Genomic DNA, 20714 nt, shown 5'->3' with positions numbered 1-20714 from the left:
ATGAGAGCACTGACCGGCAGCTCTGCGGGTCTTCGGACTGGGAAGAACACCAATTCACGAACAAGCGGCACTTCAGGGCGTAAAGTTGCCTGGTAGAGGGAGCTCTGGCTTGGTTGATTGTGTCTATGACGGCAGGTGGTAGGCCACTTAGATCTTCACATCCCGTCCAGGGGCCAGACGTGGAGGTTCCAGAGGTCTGGGAGTGGATGTCAGAGGGTTCCCCGTCCCTGTTTCCCTAGTTATAGAACTTCTTGTTTTCCAGCCAGCCCAGCAGTTCATCATAGCTTTTCCATCCAACTAGACTCATCAACAATTACATCATCAAAGACAGCCAGAAACCTCTGGGTTATGTTTGACGATCAGTTGAACATCACAGACCACATTGCAAGAACAGCCCGATCATTCAGATTTGTGCTGAATAACATTAGATAAAACCTTTGCAACTGATACAGAATGCAGTGGCATGATTGGTATTTAGGTCTTTAAATTGCACTGGTTACCATTGGTTTCTCAAATCAAATTCAAGGCATCGATACTCACTTACAGAACCACCACTGGCTCCGCACTTGTCATGTCTAGATGTGTTTTTGTTCATGTTTTTATTTCATGTCTTTTATTTTGAAATTTGTTCACTTCCTAGTCTAGTAGTGATGTTAGTTTGTGTAGCACTTTTCAAGTTCATGTCTAGTCAAGTTTAAGCCATGCCTACCAAGTTCATGTTCATGTTTATGTTGCGTTTTATTCATGTTTATAGTTAGGGTTTTTGGTTTTCACATTATGCTAAACTGCACTTGGTTTCTTCATTTCATCATCATCGTCTTCATCCTTGCCATTGCCAGCTACAATATGTTACATCACTCCCTACCTACACTCACCACTTCAAGTCTATGTGCTCACCGGAAGTTTAAGATCAGCAGGTGAGAGGCACCTCAAGGTACCATCTCACAGAGGCACAAAATAATTTTCCCGGATCTTCACTTAATTTGTTCCTCGCTGGTGGTAGACCTTCCAAACCCCATCCATATACTACCGGTCAAAAGTTTTGAATCACTTGACTAAAATGTTTCTCATGATCTTAAAAATCTTTTGATATAAATACATATGTTTAAATGCTTTAAATTAGTTTTGTAGACAAAAATATAATTGTGCCACAATATAAATGTATTTCATTATAAAACTAAAATTCTTGAGAAAATGTCAAGAGTACATGTCTGCAGAATCTAGACAAAGGGGGACCACTGTGAAGATGCTAATATATCACACAGTTTTGATTTATTTTTGATTTTGTCACAACATTATTCCCATAGTTCCATTTATGTTATTCCATAGTTGTGATGACTTTACTATTATTCTAAAATGTGAAGAAACAAATATAATAAAGATTAAAGGTGTTGTGTGATCGGTAGTGTATATCTGAGATGATATTCTTCTCACCACAATTGTAAAGAGCAGTTATCTGAGTAACTGTAGACTTTATCAGTTCAAACCAGTCTAGCCATTCTCTTTTGACCTCTCTCATCATCAAGAAATTTCTGTCCACAGAACTGCCGCTCACTGGATGATTTTTGTTTTTGGCTGCATTCTGAGTAAATTCTAGAGACTGTTTGTGACTCATCACAACTGATTTATTACAGAACTCAACATGCTTACCTCTTACTGGAGTTTCCACATTGCATACGTACTGTTCAAAATGGCGGAGGAGATTGCGATTTCTATAGTGATCGACTCTACCGTGTAATAGAGAGGAATACCCCTGCTTGGATACTACTTTTCCACTGAGAAAGCTGATCTTCAGAAAGCTGACAGCATCTCAGCTTGGGAGGAGCAAGAGATGATCACACACACTCCATCTCTCTCTCTCCCTCTCTCTCTCTCTCTCACACACAACAACAACCGCCATTCGCCAGTGGCGGTGACGTCACCACAATGCCTGTGCCAGGCTATGTGCACATTGAGGCCATGTGAAGTGTCGAACGCCCGATGGCTGGAGGTCACGGGACAGATCCAACAGGTGACATGGGTCGACTGACCGAGATGACTGGCTGATGCACCACCTGTGCCCCCTACTGTGCCAACTTACTGTGCTTTAGCCACCCGGCACTCCGGGTAGCTTCCACACAGCGTTATGCAACCGATGAAAAGATAATGCTGCTCGACTGATTCGGAGTGAGATCTATGCTGTCAAACCAGTGCTGGTCATAAGCACAATGCCCAGGTATGGGAAACATTCCACTTTCTCCACAACTGCCCCATCACCAATTGGGAGCTGTTGGAGTGGAGTGTCCGATGGTACATAATAACCAGGCAGGTGCTTAGTTTTGGTTGGGCTGATGGTAAGGGCCCATCTCTTAGTGGCACGCTCCAGGTTCATCAGCAGCGCCTCCAACTCCTCCTCTGAGTGAGCAGCAATCACCAGATCATCAGCATACATAATATGGTTGACCAATAAGGAGCCATCCCTTGACCGCACCCGGGCATCGATCAGCATCCCATTATATCTGTACCAGATGAAAATTCCTCCAGTACAGCCATTGCAGGCTTCACAAACTATGCGGTTTAGGACTGTGGCTGTAGACTTTATCAGTTCAAACCAGTCTGGCCATTCTCTTTCGACCTCTTTCATCATCAAGACATTTCTGTCCACAGAACTGCCGCTCACTGGATGATTTTTGTTTTTGGCTGCATTCTGAGTAAATTCTAGAGACTGTTTGTGACTCATCACAACTCATTTATTACAGAACTTAACATGCTTACCTCTTATTGGAGTTTCCACATTGCATACGTACTGTTCAAAATGGCGGAGGAGATTGCTGTTTCTATAGTGATCGACTCTTGCGCACCGTGAAATAGAGAGGAATACCCCTACTTGGATACTACTTTTCCACTGAGAAAGCTGATCTTCAGAAAGCTGACAGCATCTCAGCTTGGGAAGAGCAACAGATGATCACACACGATCCATCTCTCTCTCTCTCTCTCTCTCTCTCTCTCTCTCTCTCTCTCTCTCTCTCTCTCTCTCACACACACACAACAACACAATTCCTCCAGTACAGCCATGGCAGGCTTCACAAACTCCTGTATTCGGAGGAGGTTCGGAGAGCCGTGAGGTGCTGCAAGGATGGTTGGTGGTCGTGGGTTGCTGAGGAGATGGAGTCTGCCTCGATGGCCCGTGATCACAAATTGCTCTTTAATTCAATCAAAAAATTTACTTGCAGTGCCACACCTATTACCATCATTAGGGAAAAGAACGGTGATCCAATCTCCGACCCCCAGGAACAGGTTTGCAGATTTTCTGAGCATTTCTGTGAGGTCCTGGGGGAGGGGAATCCCTCAGCCTGGAAAAAATTGTGGGACAAAGTGGGGATGACCCTGCTGGGGCTGTGGTGCCTCAAATATTGGAGGAAGAATCACTCCCTGTGGGTGGCTGGCTGAGGTGCCATCTTTGGAGGAAGTACTGAAGGCGATCCAGAGCCTGAGATCAGGAAAGGCACCAGGCAGAGATGATCTCCCAAGTGAAATGCTGAGGGAGGGTGGCGTTTGTGCACAGGCTGCCCTACATGACATCATAACAACAGTCTGGACCACTAGGCAGGTTCCGCAGGATTGGAAGGATGCCCTGGTGGTCCCTCTCTTTAAAAAGGGGGCCGCACGGATTGTAACAACTATAGGGGCATCTCGCTGCTCAGTGTGCCGGGAAAGGTCCTGGCAAGGATTATTCAACATCGCCTTGACAGGCATGCTGAGGAGAGGCTTACAGAGCCCCAGTGTGGTTTCAGGAAAGGGCGGTCTTGCACGGATGTTCTGTCCGTCTGCTAGAGCAGAGGTGTAGGGAATTCCAACAAGACCTACATCTCTGCTTTATTGACCTGGTCAAGGCCTATGATACCATCAGTAGGCCTGGGCTCTGGGTTGTTCTTCGTGCTTTCAGATTCCCAGACCCGCTGCTCATTAAGGACCTTCATGATGGCGAGCGGGCCCGGGTAAAACTAGGGGCATCTCTGAGCCATTCCCTGTTCACTTTGGAGTGAGACAGGGATGTCCTCTGGCTCCCACATTATTTAATATGTATTTCTCACACACACACACACACACACACACACACACACACACACACACACACACACACATATCCTTGTTTATCTAATAACTTCTTCAAAAAGCACAAGCCATGATACTATTTCTGAAGTGAACTTTTTGAATTACTAACGGAGGCTTGAACGCATCATTTTTTTGAACCAGCAACGGCAGATCCTGATCCGTCGCGTAAGCAAGTAGTTTCATGCACAAATGCGTTTTTATGACCGTACTCGGTTTTTCCTCATTTTTAAAATGTACTTGTTCATTGAACTGTTGTATATAAGCAATATCACACTCACAATCATGTTATATTGCCCTAAATCAGCACTGCTGTAATTACATACAACACTCGACCTGCAGCCGAATCACAGCAGTGCTGATGTAGGGCCATATCGCACTCTTGCTCGTGTGATATTGCTATATATATATATATATATATATATATATATATATATATATATATATATATATATATATATTAGGGCTGTCAATTGATTAAAAGTTTTAATCGAATTAATGACATGGTGTCCTGATTAATTAATCATGATTAATCGCATATACAAATATTTGCTGAGAAAGCCCCTCATATAACAATAATTCAATATATAATGATTATACATATTTATATCAATATATAATTATACATAGTTATCTTTAAATATGAAAAAATTATATATATATATATTATATTATATTATATATATATATATATATATATATATATATATATATATATATATATATATATATATATATATATATAATTATATATATATATATATAATATATAAAATAAAAAATATTCAGATAATTCAAACGTATTACATTCTTGTGGCAGAAGAGTTCATCATTGATAATACAATATAAAAGCAGCTTTACAATACAATGTATTGTTTACTACCATATTACTGGTCATAAGTTAATCATTGTCACACAGTTCACAGTAATCCATTACACAAGTGAATTTATCAATCAGTTGGAGATTTATTATGAGAGCTTGTTTAAGAACCGTCAATGAACACCTGCGTTAGACATTTTTTTTTTTTAGAAACAAGCCAGGGGTATACATAGGGTGACCACTTGGCTATTGCTCTGTTGCAGGTCAGCAGACCTGATTTTGCGGGACAATGCGGGACACGAGGGAGAGATAACTTACTATTATTGTACTAGGTGAATAAATATTGATTTTATATTAGATGTATTTTTGCAGTGATGTTAAATGTTAATGACAGCGCTGTGAACGTCACTCAGTTTGGCATAAGGTCTACGATACAAACTCATTTTAACAGCACAGACCTACTCAATGTAAATATAATGAAGTGAAAATAATAATCTAATCGTTAAAAAGCACATTTCCAAATGAGCACATCAATTCCATTATTAAAGACTAGAAAGATTAAATGCGTTCTTACCGGGTTTAGTGAATCTTGAATTATTTTTTTTTGTCTGATCTGGCTGCTTCGAGTAGGGCCTTCTCATTCATTATGACTGTAGAACTCCTGGCAGGTGTAGGTGTTCACTTTCACCAGGAGTTCACTTTGATGAGGTCCACAGATGCTCAGTTCCTTGTCTCTGTCCACGCAGCGGTCATCAGTGAAAACACCCTCTCCACCAACAGCTCAAAGCCAAAGATATCAGAGCTGTCATGTTTGGGGCACTGAAATGCTTCAGCAGAGCTGTCCGTGAAACTTCGGTGGCATAGCCTGCACTCTCCTTTTTTAGGGTCACCTGTAACTGGTTTTAACCATGTATATATTTTCTCCAATTCTTTATTATACGAATAAAGACACTTTTTCTGTTGCAGTTTTTTTCCAGTGTTTTCCCACTCTGGCAAGAAAAAAAAGCTGCGCTGTGCATGTTCAGTGTTTTCTTATAAAAAAATGTTTTGAGTGATTTTGTAATTTTTTAAATAAAATTATAGCGAAATAATAATAAAGATAAAAAATTATACAGACAAAATTGAAATGCTGGACACTGCTTATGACTTGCGGGACGCGGGACTCGACAGCCCTAATATATATGTTTTTTTTTTCTGAACTCATTCTTGTTCACTCCTGTCTCTCACCTTCTTTTCTGTTTGTTATCTAAGCAATTTTCAACTTTGTATTAAAGCACTTCTCTTATTACTGCCTGCTTAGGCTGAATCGATTCTATTGTACTCCTCATTTGTAAGTTGCTTTGGATAAAAGCGTCTGCTAAATGAATAAATGTGAATGTAATATTAGCAATTTCTCAAGGAAAGACACTAATTAAGGAATTAAATGTCTCTGTCAAGAACATGACAGTCATATTTATTAAATGAAAACTTTTAAATAAGTACCCTTTTACACTCATAATGTAATAGGGTTGAGTTGTTAAGATGGACAGAGGCACCAAATGCTGAAAAGATGATAAAGAATATAGAAAATAGTCAGAGGCACTTACTTTCTTCTGGGCATACTGTTAACAAATGTCTAGAGGATGTCATTTCTTGTTTACATTTACATTCATGCATTTGGCAGACGCTTTTATCCAAAGCGACTTACAGTGCAATTATTACAGGGACAATCGCCCCGGAGCAACCTGGAGTTAAGTGCCTTGCTCAAGGACACAGTGGTGGTGGCCGTGAGGTTAGAACCTGTGACCTTCTGATTAACAGCCCTGTGCTTTAGCCACTACGCCACCACGTGGTAGTGTCATGTGACCTGTTGTTTTTCTATTTCCTTTATCAGGGTAGATTTGGTAACATGGTTGAGACGTTTTACGCCATCAAAATACACTTATATCAACCACACCATACAAAAAAGAGATTTAACACTCATTTTACCTGTTATATTTGACATGCAATTTGGTCATCAACAAGATGGTAAAGATAGCTTTTTTAGGAGTAATGCTTGAATTTCAATCAATATTTTGCACTGTTATTTTTTAAACAAATTTTATTAAAGTTATTGTATGTTTTTAGATAACTTCATTATACACTCCAATTATATTTTCAGTATTCTGAGCATTGTGAAGATCTATTCTTGGAAAATGAATGTGTTGGACTAAAAAAATGTGACTGTTATTAGGTGTCTAACATTCCAGCATATTTACATTGATCCGGCCCTGACTTCATCTTATGCTGTTTCAATTAGACTTGCATGAAAACGTTTTCATCAGAGGGAGAAACTTCAAAGTGATTGTGATTGGGATGTCCTGTCAGATTATTGAAAAGTCTTGTGAACACTGAACACTTTTTCACATCAGAATTGACTATGGTGTGAATAAAGAAATAAATGTACATGTAAATGACCAGATATAATCAATTCAAATCAATCTATTGTTACTACACCATTTACAAGTATAATGATATAATGAAAGTCTTTGTGTTGTGTGTTGTCCCTAAACACTGAGACAGGAGAACATAACATACTGTACACAATATACTGAGTAACCATTAAACACACGTGTATACATAGTCTACGTGTATTGTACACCCGGTGCCCGCTTCCTCTTTAGTAGGGAAGGCAGGGAGTTCTACAACAAAGGTGTATTATGAGACATTATGAATTCAGTATAATGCAGTTATAATGCATTATACATAATGGGCTTCATATACAGTGTTACCAAAATATTTGTTTATCCAGCATTGTACATCCTCCAAACACTCAAAAGAGATTTAATAGATAAATCATCACCAGACTTCATAGGGAGGTACATCTGTGTATCATCAGCATAAAAATGATACGAAATGCCATGCTTCCTAAAGAATGAGCCAAGGGAAGATATATATATAAAGACATTTCTATTCCTTCACTGAATGATAGTGAAATTAACTTTGTTCCTCTTTGCGACGTGATCACCAGTCGCTGCTCTCTCATTGACCACATAGAGCATGTTGGGACATAGACCAGGAGGAGTGAATAGAAGTAAGAGTGTTCTGTTCCACAAGACAGAATTACATTTTGTGTATGTGTTGCTAAGCAATGACTACTAACTGCAGACTGTGCCAGCCAGACACCACTTCATTCTACTAAGATGGACTTCACAGAGGATGGACTGATGCCTGACCACCAACCGTCAGACATGGTATACATCACTGGACACTGCCTGAAACTTGGATTTAAGATGGACCAAAATTAATCTGCCACAAGCTTACAGTCGAACTGCAGTGCACATTACTGACCTCTGCCTGCATCACCTTGGTCAAAGGGTGGACTTACACTCTTAAAATGGAATACATAGATAATAAATTAATTGCAGCCATCATCAGCCAGATAACAAAGGACAATGCATCTGTTTGCACTTCTGCAGTTAATTCAGGATATTCATTCTAGACACTGTTCATTAATCTTACATTTACATTTATGCATTTGGCAGATGCTTTTATCCAAAGCGACTTACAGAGCCCTTATTACAGGGACAATCCCCCCGGAGCAACCTGGAGTTAAGTGTCTTACTCAAGGACACAATGGTGGTGACTGTGGGGCTCAAACCAGCAATCTTCTGATTACCAGTTATGTGCTTTAGCCCACTACACCACCACCATCTTACAGTTAATACAATAATTTTGTTTAAACATTGGCCAATAACACATACTTATTTTAATCATTTTAAATTGTGATGTGTACTGTACATAAATAACTAATATTGGTATCTTATTCATGTTGTTTAATCAGAGGGGAACAGGACACCACAGTGAGCCTGGTTTTCCCCAAGGTTATTTTTCTCTATTAACCAACATCTTATCTAAACTCCTTAAGTCTCTAAACTCCTCCTCTCCAAACACCCTACCACCTGTCCCCTTGACCCTATTCCTTCCCACCTTCTCCAAGCCATCTCTCCGTCCATCCTATCTGCACTCTCACACATAATTAACACATCTCTACTTACAGGCATTTTCCCCACTACATTTAAACAGGTTCAAGTAACCCTGCTGCTTAAAAAAACCTGCACTTAACCCCACACAAGTAGAATACTACAGATCAGTGTCTCTCATCCCATTCATTGTGAAAAAACTTGAAAGGGCAGTTTTCAATCAGATCTCTGCCTATCTCTCACAGAACAAGATGAGAAGCAGTCAGGCTTCAAAAGTGGACACTCCACTGAGACTGCCCTGCTGTCTGTCTCTTCTCCATATACACAACATCATTGGGACCAATCATTCAGTCACATGGTTTCTCTTACCACTGCTATGCTGATGACACGCAACTCTACTTGTCTTTTCAGCCCAACGACACCACAGTGACTGCTTGAACCTCTGGCTGGATGAAGAAACATCACTTGCAACTCAACCCAGCCAAGACCAAACACCTTGTCTTTCCAGCCAACCCTGCTGTTGAAAACAACCGTGCAGCTGGGTGCAACTACAATAACGCCTTCCAAAACGGTCAGAAATCTAGGGGTAACCATCGATAACCAACTCAATTTCACAGACCATATCTCAAAGACAGCACGATCATGTAGCTTCTACAATATCAGGAAGATAAGACACTTCCTCTCTGTACATGCCACACAACTGCTCGTTCAGTCACTTGTCATAACTAGACTGGACTACTGTAATGCTCTCATTGCAGAAATTCCTGCATATGCTATCAGACCTCTGCAAATGATCCAGAATGCAGCTGCACGTCTGGTCTTTAATGAACCTAAGAGAGCACATGTTACACCACTCTTTGTCTCTCTCCACTGGCTGCCGGTTCATGCATGTACTATATTCAAGGCCCTGATGCTGGCGTACAAAACAGTCACTGGGTCTGCTCCAGCATACCTAAAAACATTTCTGCAGATCTACACTCCTGCCAGAAGCCTGCGGTCGGCTAAGGAACGACGCCTTGTTGTACCAACACAAAGAGGCACCAAAACACTTTCCCGGACTCTCAGTTTCATCATACCACGTTGGTGTAATGACCTACCCAACTCCATCCGTGAAGCTGACTCACTCTCGATCTTCAAAAAACAGCTAAAACACATCTTTTCCATGTGCACTTAACTATGCACTCATAAAATAATAATATATTTATATATACAGTATATTCTTGTTGCACTCTAATCTGTCTTGGATACTACCATTCTGATACTAGTGAAACTTTATAAAGCAGCACTATTCGTACTGCTGTCTCATTAAGATACATCGCTCATGATGTATTATTCCTCTTTTGGAAGTCGATTTGGATTAAGTGTCTGCTAAATGAATAAATGTAAATGTCTAATGGAGTTTTGTGTTCCTTGCCACAGTCACCTTAAGCTTGCTCACTGGGGGTCTAAAGATAAATCATTTTTAAGGCATAATCTTCAATCACGTTTTTTCATCAAACTGCACAGTGATGACTTTAAAGAAAAAGAAGCTGTAATGTCTGTAATCTCTTAATGCTGCTTTGAAATGATGTGTGTGAAAAGAGCAATTAAAAATAAAAATGAGTTGACTAATTAAAGGTGCTTTACATTTACATTTATGCATTTGGCAGACGCTTTTATCCAAAGCGACTTACAGTGCACTTATTACAGGGACAATCCCCCCCGGAGCAACCTGGCGTTAAGTGCCTTGCTCAAGGACACAATGGTGGTGGCTGTGGGGCTTGAACCAGCATCCTTCTGATTACCAGTTTACCAGTTATGTGCTTAGACCACTAAACCACCACCACTCCAAATAGCTTTAAGCTATTTTTTTAGAGAAGTATGCAGAAAATGTTCCTTCTCACTGAAAGATATCACTGAAATATGTCCTGAGAAGGGTTTTTATTGTTAACCAAAACTAAACTAATTAAAAAACATGTTAATTTACTGAAATAAAATAAGATATGAATATTAGATTAAAAATAAACAAATGATCCCAAATTGAAAAATCTTGCCTTGACAACTAACTAAAATAAAATAAAAACAAACAGAAAGTTGTATATTCAGTTTTTGTTTCATTTTCACATCCAAAATGAAGTGAATATCAAGGAGCATTATGAAGTCATCTGCAGTTTTGAACAGATCTGGCACCACAAGAATAGGTGGAGGTGTTCTGTGCCACACCTACTCAGTATACTGGAAAAATATATTATTAAAATTATATATATATATATATATATATATATATATATATATACAGTTGAAGACAAAATGATTAGCCATCTGATGTTAATAGTCAATAGTGTATCCCTTTTGCTTGAAAACAGCCTTTAGTCGTTTGTTGTAGTTCTCAACAAGTTTTAGGCATTTCTCCTGAGGAGTCGCAGCCCATTCCTCCTCAGCATATCTCTCAAGCTCCTCCAGATTTGTTGGTCTCCTGGCATGAACTCTATTCTTCAGTGTGGCCCACAGGTTTTCTATGGGATTCAAGTCTGGGCTTTGTGCAGGCCAGTCAAGGACGTTCACTTTGCTCGTTTGGAGGTAGTTCTTCACCAGAAGTGAGGTATACTTTGGGTCGTTATCATGCTGGAAGATGAAATGTCGACCCAAACCAAGTTTTGTTGCAGATTGCCTGAGGTTGTCTTTCAAAATCTTCTCGTATTCTTCCTTTTTCATGATTCCTTCTACCCTGATGAGATTCCCAGTTCCAGACGCACTGAAACATCCCCGCAGCATTATAATCCCACCACCATGTTTCACTGTGGGAACGGTGATTTCTTAAGGGGGCTAATAATATTGACCTTAGCCGTTTTTAAAAAAGAAATTAATAATTATTTTATTCCAGGCAAATTGAAATAAATAAGGCTTTCTCCAGAGGAAAACTATAATAAGAAATACTGTTAAAATCCCCTTGCTCTGTTAAACGTCACTTGGGAAATATTTGAAAAAGAATTGAAATTTCATAGGGGGGCTAATAATTTTGTCTTCAACTGTATATATATATATATTTAATTATTTTTAAAAATATTTTTTATGTAAAGCAATTTAAGTTGCCATTGTGTATAAATTGTGCTATATAAATAAACTTGCAGCGTTGCATCTACGAGCGTGATTTCCCCAAACCACGTCCTTACTGAAACCTGGTGATGGAGCAAATGAGTGATGTGTAGGAGAACTTTAATACCAAAGAGTGACTCGTGCAGAGAGCATGTTGCAATGCTTCTGCATATGGTAAATGAAATGACGGTTAAATCTGTATATATTCATTCAAGTTTTTTATTTTATTTAAACATAACATCCGGAGAAAATTCCACACAATTAACATTGCATGACTTCCATCTCAGATACAAAGGGTTCAGTTATTAAAATAATAAGAAAATTCAACAAATAAATATAAAAATGCCAGAGTACTATAGAACAACACAAACAAACAAACAAAAGGATAAGGTGTCATTTATCTATCAATTTTGAATTTGCAAACAATATTACAAGCCCTAGAACCTTTTTTTTTATTTTTACACTTATACAAAATATTGCAGTATTGCAGACCACTTCATTTTATGTATATGAAACTTCCCCATTAAAACTAACAATTAAATGATATATGCTTATCCTTTTCTATCCCATAGTCATTAACATATATCATTATATCAGTCCACCCAGTTTTACATCTATATTGAGCTTCCTTTTAATTCGATTTTCAACATCAACCCAAAGCATCTATGTGTAAACACAATGAAAGAATAAATGAAAATGTGTTTCTTTTTCATTATTACAGAATTAACAAGAGTAATCAATATTCAATTTGAAATGTTCAAATACATGTTTCACAGAATAAATAATTCTATGCATTATTATTTTCATTAAAGTTAAAAGGTACCATATGCCTGACGTCATCTACACAAGACTGCGTATCTGTGACGCAATCAGCAGGCGACAGAGGTGACAGCGGTTCATTAAACAGGTTTGTGAATAATAATAATTATAATTTATCATGATGTTTTGAACTGATGTATTTAAGAGTCTTCCCGTTCAATGTCATTGCTGTAAAAGAAGTAAAACATTCGCGTTTTCTGATTTTTTTTATATAAAAAACGGATATGAAATCCGTATAAACACGTTTATATACAGACACATATAAAGCACACGAGTGCTGCTCAGTATTAAGTGAACTGTTTTATTCATAGTTCTTATTCTTGTTCTGATAATTTCTCTAATTTTACAGTATCTAAAATTAACTTATCGATTTAATGTTTGAAAAGTTAGTTAAAAAGAATAGTTCACTCAAACATGATTTATGCCATTTCTCTCTCATGAAGTGACTTTTAGAAAGTTAAGGAAAAACATTTGCTAAAATCACAATTAAAATAGCAGCTGTAAAATCTATCAAAAAATGTTTTTGGTCTGTGCAACATGGAAAGTATGAAAGTAGTCCATATTACTTGTGTGATATATTCCAAGTCTTCTAAATGATATAGGAATTTTGTGTAAGAAACAAAATGAAATATAAATAGTTATTGACTGATAATCATCCTGTCCACCACAGTTGTCAAATCTCATTCTCCATTCTGTACATCATGTCCACAACACACCAGTTTTCAGTCTGTACACAAATTACATTTTAGAGTTGCATGAAGATTCTTCGAGTGACGACAGAATTGACATGTTTAATCCTCTTATAGTATTGAAAAAAAAATATTACCAAAAAATGGCACCTCCCTTTGGTATTCACGTCATTTTTGACCAGAAGAGTCATATGTATAACCGTTTTTTATGATGATGATACCATTTCCACTTTCCTAAAGTACAAATAATACAATTATCAATTTGTTTTGGTATCTTATGCTATTTTGATCTTATTTGCATGTACAATTCTAAATGTTACCATTACAAATAAGTTTTAGCTGTTAAAAAGCTGTTTTTAAAAATTGAGAACCGACACTTCTATAAGCTGAAGCATAAAGAAAATATGAGATTGTGACATAAATTGGAGACAGATTGCTGCCATCTGGTGAACAAAATATAAATTATATGACTTGAAAATCATGTCATGCCAGTAACAGCTGCTATATTTAGGGATGCACCGCTGTATCGGACAAACATCGCTATCGGCACAGAATTTACCAATCGGTGCATCCCTAGCTATATTGATGACTATATTCACCTACTGTGTAGTCTGATGGCTTATTGTATCCTAATGTTATATTTTATCACAAGATATGCATATGGATATATATTTAGACACTATCAAACTATTATTTGTCAAAGTTTAGATTTTAAAATTGATTCGAAGTGTCAGTTTTTGCAGTTAATGTCATTATGCTGCAATCAAACCTGACCATGATGTTACAAAGAGAAAACACAGAATAATCATTCAACCAATCATTTATTTCAAACATAAAAATGTAGTAACTCAAAGTAAATGCATAATGTCAAAAAAATGAACATCTAGACAGAAATTAACTGTAGAATTATGAAATTCATTTACAGTACAAAACAGAAGAATCAGAGTAAACATTTGGCTATTTCAAACTTTCTATAGTAAATATGTAATTGGCAAATGTGTGTGTCAGATTACTGTCATCGGCTGGAAAACAACACATGACTTGTAATGCCAACAATGACCATAATATGGGGTTAGAGCTCCACTTAATGATGCCCTAGTTCTGTGTGTAAGCATTTTGAGTAGAGATGCACCGATCGACCGGCCAGGGACCGGAATTAGCCGATTTTCCGCATGCCCGGATCGGTGACCGGCCGGTCAGCCTCATGTCTGTCCGATTCCAAGCCGGTCCGTTTTGTTGCCAGCGGCGCAGGCAATAACGTTACAGCCGCACGTAAACATGTCATTGGCGTGGAAGATTTGTCACTGTGAGTGAAGAATACATAAAGTTCGAAATGTGTAATGATTGTAAGGCCAAAGTAAACCGTGGGGGAACCACCACAATAAATTTCGGATCAACAAACCTAATTAGACATTGAAAACACCATCACCCAGCTGAAAATGCCCATTTTAAAAAAGAAGCTAAAAAAGTGAAAGCGGCTAAAGCTAGCCAGAGCTCAGAGCCAGCCACAAGTCAGCAGCCTCTCCTATCATTCCTTGGTATGAGCAGCGAAAAGACCAAAGCAATTACGAGGAAAATTATGGAATTCATGGTCCTGGATGACCAGCTGTTCTCCATAGTTGAGGACTGAGGGTTCAGAAATCTGATACATTTCCTCGATACGGAGTAGGAGGTACTTTCCGACGTCGTGTTGCCCGAATCGTTTAATCTCGTGTCATGTCACACACGCGGCCTGTTATCTGTCAACATTTGGGTACACAAATCCGGGAGAGGGGAAGGGGGGTGCTGGATGGCAGAGGCAGGCTAAATACATACAAATTGTGCCGTTGTGATTTAACGTAATTTTTCCCTCCGTCCGATATTAAAATCAGTGCGACACACATTGCAAAAGGCGTGGGCATTGTCGGTATGGCTTCGGGATATGAAATTCAATTCTTCCATCCAGCTGTTGTTAAATGTACATGTATATTTTGTTTTTTTCACCGGAGCACCAGCTGATTCTTCTCCTCCCCTCTACCAGTGATGCTTGATTTAACATCCCGCGTCTCCTGCCGGCGCAGATATCAACAGCGCAAATGGGTTTTGGTTGCCAGGTTGAGGTCACAAATGATTTGTAATGTGTATGATGTGTCGATTGTGTGAGCAGGATGCGTTTCATTCAAGATCTGGCAACTGGACCACCTTGGAATAATATATTGATGTGATTATTCATATAACGTGGTTTAGGCCATACAAATTACGGGAGTTTTTTTGGGCGAAATAACAAAACGGGAGACTCCCGGGAAAAACGGGAGTGTTGACAGGTATGCAAGCCGTTCCTGAAGCAGTGCTCAGTTTTACAACTGATATTTGGACATCTAACGTAAGTTGAGCGTATTGGACACTTCAGTTTTTCAGATCTTTGGAATTGTTTTGTTAGACGAGTAATAAAGAGAAAAAGGTCCATTTATAAAAATAGTGGGAAATGACATCTGTTATATAAAGCAACTTATTTGCAGTTCATTGTTATTTCTACCTCTTTCCAGTCACAGAGCACTTTATTTTTTGAGTTGTTTAAGTGAGAGAAGATCCTGTAACTTAGTGCAGTTTGGGGGAAATTGTAATGTTTAATCATTTATTTTATTATGAAAATAAAATTTAGCATTGAAGAAAGGTAGATTTTGTTTGTATATGTGGTCAATAATAGTTCTTAGAAAGAAAATCGGCATCGGTAAAATCGGTATTGGCAGGTCACACTTGCAAAAAATCGGAAATCGAATTCGGCAATCGGTGCATCTCTAATTTCGAGTGTTATCATCTCACCCCTTCATTTCTGTGTGTTTAGCATTGTGACAGAGCATTGTTTTTTGTTACATTTGTCAAAAAAACAAATACATTTTATAGTCTCACCAGATCATGTATGCACGTGACCGCGAATAGCAATTTATTTTTACGACCACTTAGACTTATCGAATCAAGACCAATGTTTAAATTTTTTTTTGATTGTTCAGATGGCTAATGGAGGAAAAGCCAGCAAGTCTTGTACTGCTCAGATAAAGTTGATCTGTTTCAGGAAAATGTATTTTGCTCAAAAATGACTGCCAAACGTTACTTTAAGCACTTACACACATAAACACGTCAGTAACATGCATGCATGTGTCTGTGTGTTTTTTGTTTGTTTTTGTGTGTGTGTGTGTGTAGATGATGATGTCAAACAGTTGGTCCGGCGGTCACATGACACCCGTACTCTGCGCTGCAGTCTCACATGGATCAGAGCAGCTGATCTCCACTGGAGCCGAATCAGGTGAACTGACCATGTGGAATCATGACGGATTGCAACTGTCCAAACTGCACATAAGCTCCGATGATGTCACATGTGTGGCGTTCTCACCGTCAGTGCCTACGCTGCTGTACGCTTCTCACGGACAGACTGTTAGTGTGCTGGATGGCAGGAATCTGAAGTCAGCCGTGACAGATGTGCAGGGCGCGGGCGAAGACGAGATCAACTGTCTGTCTGTGAACGAGACGGGTGACACGCTCGCTGTGGCCGATGATTCTGGAGCCGTACGGATAGTCGATCTACAGCTTCAAAACGTCACCAGGACGCTGCAGAAACACACAAACATCTGCTCATCTGTGACGTTCCGGCCACACAGACCTCAGAGTTTAGTGTCCGCTGGACTTGACATGCAGGTGAGACTCAAACACCACACAGGTAAATGATCCATGAAGGTTTGTGTGACAAAGGTGGATTTTCTTTTTTGAAGTCATTCTGTAGTGGATTTACTTCAATGTTTTGGGTCATTTTCCTGCTGCATCACACAACTTCTACTGAGCTTCAGCTAGAAACAGCCAACCTGATGTTATCCTGTAGGATATCTTGATAAACATGGGAATTAATTTACCCCTCAATGATGTCATGTGGTCCAGGCCCTGAAGCAGCAAAGCAGCCCAAAATCATGATGCTCCCTCCACCGTACATCACCGTCGAGATGATGTTTTCATGTTGGCATGTGGTGCCCTTTTTACGCCATACATAGTGCTGCATGTTCTTCCCAAACAGTTCAACCTTAGTCAATCAGTCAAAAAAAAAATTCCAGTAGTGCTGTGGAGTGTCAAAGTGGTCTTTGGCAAACTTCTGGTGTGCAGCAATGTTTTTGCCTGTTTAATGTTTTCTGTATAGTAGACTCATGAACAGAGATGTTAACCAGTTCCAGTGATTCCTTCAAGTCTTCATCTGTAACTCTAGGTTTATTTTTTTACCTCATTAATCATTCTGCAGTGTTCCCTTTGAGTCATAGGATGGCCACTTCTAGTGAGAGTACCTATAGTACTAAATCATCTCCATTTATGGACAGATGACTATCTAACAGCCACTTCTAGAGAGTACCTATAGTACTAAATCATCGCCATTTATAGACAGTTTGTCTAACTGTGGACAGATGAATATCTAAACTCATCAGGATAACTTCATAACCCTTTCAGTCATCTTAGCTGGTCAGCCACTTCTAGTGAGAGTACCTATAGTACTAAATCATCTCCATTTATGGACAGATGAATATCTAACGGCCACTTCTAGTGAGAGTACCTATAGTACTAAATCATCTCCATTTATAGACAGTTTGTCTCACTGTGGACAGATGAATATCTAACGGCCACTTCTAGTGAGAGTACCTATAGTACTAAATCATCTCCATTTATAGACAGTTTGTCTAACTGTGGACAGATGAATATCTAAACTCTTCAGGATAACTTCATAACCCTTTCAGTCATCTTAGCTGGACGGCCACTTCTAGTGAGAGTACCTATAGCTCTAAATCATCTCCATTTATAGACAGTTTGTCTCACTGTGGACAGATGAATATCTAACGGCCACTTCTAGTGAGAGTACCTATAGTACTAAATCATCTCCATTTATAGACAGTTTGTCTAACTGTGGACAGATGAATATCTAAACTCTTCAGGATAACTTCATAACCCTTTCAGTCATCTTAGCTGGACGGCCACTTCTAGTGAGAGTACCTATAGTACTAAATCATCTCCATTTATGGACAGATGAATATCTAACAGCCACTTCTAGAGAGTACCTATAGTTCTAAATCATCTACATTTATAGACAGTTTGTCTAACTGTGGACAGATGAATATCTAACAGCCACTTCTAGAGAGAGTACCTATAGTACTAAATCATCTCCATTTATAGACAGTTTGTGTAACTGTGTACAGATGAATATCTAACGGCCACTTCTAGTGAGAGTACCTATAGTACTAAATCATCTCCATTTATGGACAGATGAATATCTAACAGCCACTTCTAGAGAGTACCTATAGTTCTAAATCATCTCCATTTATAGACAGTTTGTCTAACTGTGGACAGATGAATATCTAACAGCCACTTCTAGTGAGAGTACCTATAGTACTAAATCATCTCCATTTATAGACAGTTTGTGTAACTGTGGACAGATGAATATCTAACAGCCACTTCTAGTGAGAGTACCTATAGTACTAAATCATCTCCATTTATAGACAGTTTGTCTAACTGTGGACAGATGAATATCTAACAGCCACTTCTAGTGAGAGTACCTATAGTACTAAATCATCTCCATTTATAGACAGTTTGTGTAACTGTGGACAGATGAATATCTAACGGCCACTTCTATTGAGAGTACCTATAGTACTAAATCATCTCCATTTATAGACAGTTTGTGTAACTGTGGACAGATGAATATCTAACAGCCACTTCTAGTGAGAGTACCTATAGTACTAAATCATCTCCATTTATAGACAGTTTGTCTAAACGTGGACAGATGAATATCTAAACTCTTCAGGATATCTTTGTAACCCTTTCCAACTTCATGCAAAGCAATAATTCTTCTGAGATCTTTTTTTGCGAGACATGGTCCACGTCAGCAGATGCTTCTTGTGAATAGCACTAATAACTCAAAATGTTTGAGTGCTATTTATAAGTAGCTCTAACTCACATCGCCATCATAAGACTAGGGGTTCTCTTATTTTTTCCAACCTACACTGTGAATGTTTGAATGATGTATTCCGTATGTACAAGAACAATACAATAATTTGTGTTATTAGTCAAAACAGATTGTTTGTTCATTATTGTAACTTAGATGATCAAACCAGATTTTAAGACAAATTTATTCATAAATGCAACATCTTAACAGATGAAAGTGTGATCGCTTATGATGACCTTTGACCTGTTGCTGTGTTCATCTGCAGGTGATTCTGTGGAATCTGCCAAAGGTTCGTCCACGCTGGTCGTTCAGTCTCACAGATGCGCTTCAGGACAACACCCCACCGCAGACCGCAGGACAGATGTTCAACCCACCACTTGCTCACTGTGTCAGCGTCACATCCTGTGGTAATGTGTTTGCGTGCGCGGCCGAAGATGGCTGCGTGCATCTCCTGCGCGTGTCTGGAGACTCGCGGCTGTGGAAACGAGGCATGTTCAAAGCTCACAGTCAGGGGGCATCGCAGGCGCACTTCATCGACTTCCTGTCGCACCCGTACTGGCTCGCTACAGGTGGGAATGATGGACTCGTGTCTCTATGGGACCTCAGTGAAGACGCTGTGGTGGCCAATGAAAGGACGCACAAGCAACATGCGAGGACCCATAACAAGAGACATAAAGCACGAGGGAAGACAATATCTCTGAATCAGCAGAAGGAGGAAGAGGGAGCTGAAGGTGCCTTGTCCAGTTCAGACACATGTGGAAACATCGGACCAAAACTGTGTTTGAATCACAGAGAGAAAGTGAACTGGATCTGTCCAGCTGTGCTGAAGGGGAAGCCCAGTGTTCTGGTGACCGACCAGAGCTGCAGTCCAACCGTCTACTTGCTTGAGAAACTATAAACTCAAAAAGTGTGATCACTGTTCCTTATGGGTGTGGGAAAGTAAAATGGATTGAAAGTTATTAAAGTAATTTATGAAACTCAATGACATACTCGTGATGAATTTGTATGGCCAGAAAAGTTATTCATGACAAAGTTCACAGTAAAACTACAGCAACATCTCTAACCGTTTAACAGTTGCTTTTAATGACCCAGACAATGATTCATCAGCCACTTTACCTTTAATATCAATAACAGCATCACTTGCCTGTAGCAAAACAAACAACATGAATGAAATGGGGAAATTGTTGACCTGAGAAAGTTAATCTTGACTTTCAGAATTAATTGATAATACTAGGGCAAGGAAATATAGTTATGGTCGCCAATATAGTTTGGTTGAATTGACAATATACCGTATCTTGCAATAAGAAATTACTACCAATTGGTTTCATGTG

At 39.0% G+C, this 20714-nt stretch overlaps 1 protein-coding gene across 1 annotated transcript; it reads left to right on the top strand.

The window, feature by feature from the left end:
* Positions 1-12786: 12786 nt before the first annotated feature.
* wdr53 (WD repeat domain 53) lies at positions 12787-20629 on the top strand. The gene is made up of 3 exons (XM_052106512.1): positions 12787-12835; positions 16617-17108; positions 19649-20629. The coding sequence occupies exons 2-3, from the start codon at positions 16617-16619 to the stop codon at positions 20279-20281; spliced, it is 1125 nt and encodes a 374-aa protein (XP_051962472.1). The 5' UTR covers positions 12787-12835; the 3' UTR covers positions 20282-20629.
* The last annotated feature ends 85 nt before the right edge of the window (positions 20630-20714 follow it).

This window comes from Xyrauchen texanus, chromosome 36 (genome assembly GCF_025860055.1).
Source record: "Xyrauchen texanus isolate HMW12.3.18 chromosome 36, RBS_HiC_50CHRs, whole genome shotgun sequence".
NCBI classification, from domain to species: domain Eukaryota; kingdom Metazoa; phylum Chordata; class Actinopteri; order Cypriniformes; family Catostomidae; genus Xyrauchen; species Xyrauchen texanus.
Note: the sequence above shows the minus strand (reverse complement) of the source record. Positions and strands in the feature narration are given on the sequence as shown.

Bases quoted from the DNA above. Each gene is read 5' to 3' on its own strand.
- wdr53 (XM_052106512.1), top strand. From the start codon at position 16,617: ATGATGATGTCAAACAGTTGGTCCGGCGGTCACATGACACCCGTACTC. The intron at 17,109-19,648 runs GTGAGACTCAAA...GTTCATCTGCAG, and splicing joins CCGCTGGACTTGACATGCAG to GTGATTCTGTGGAATCTGCC.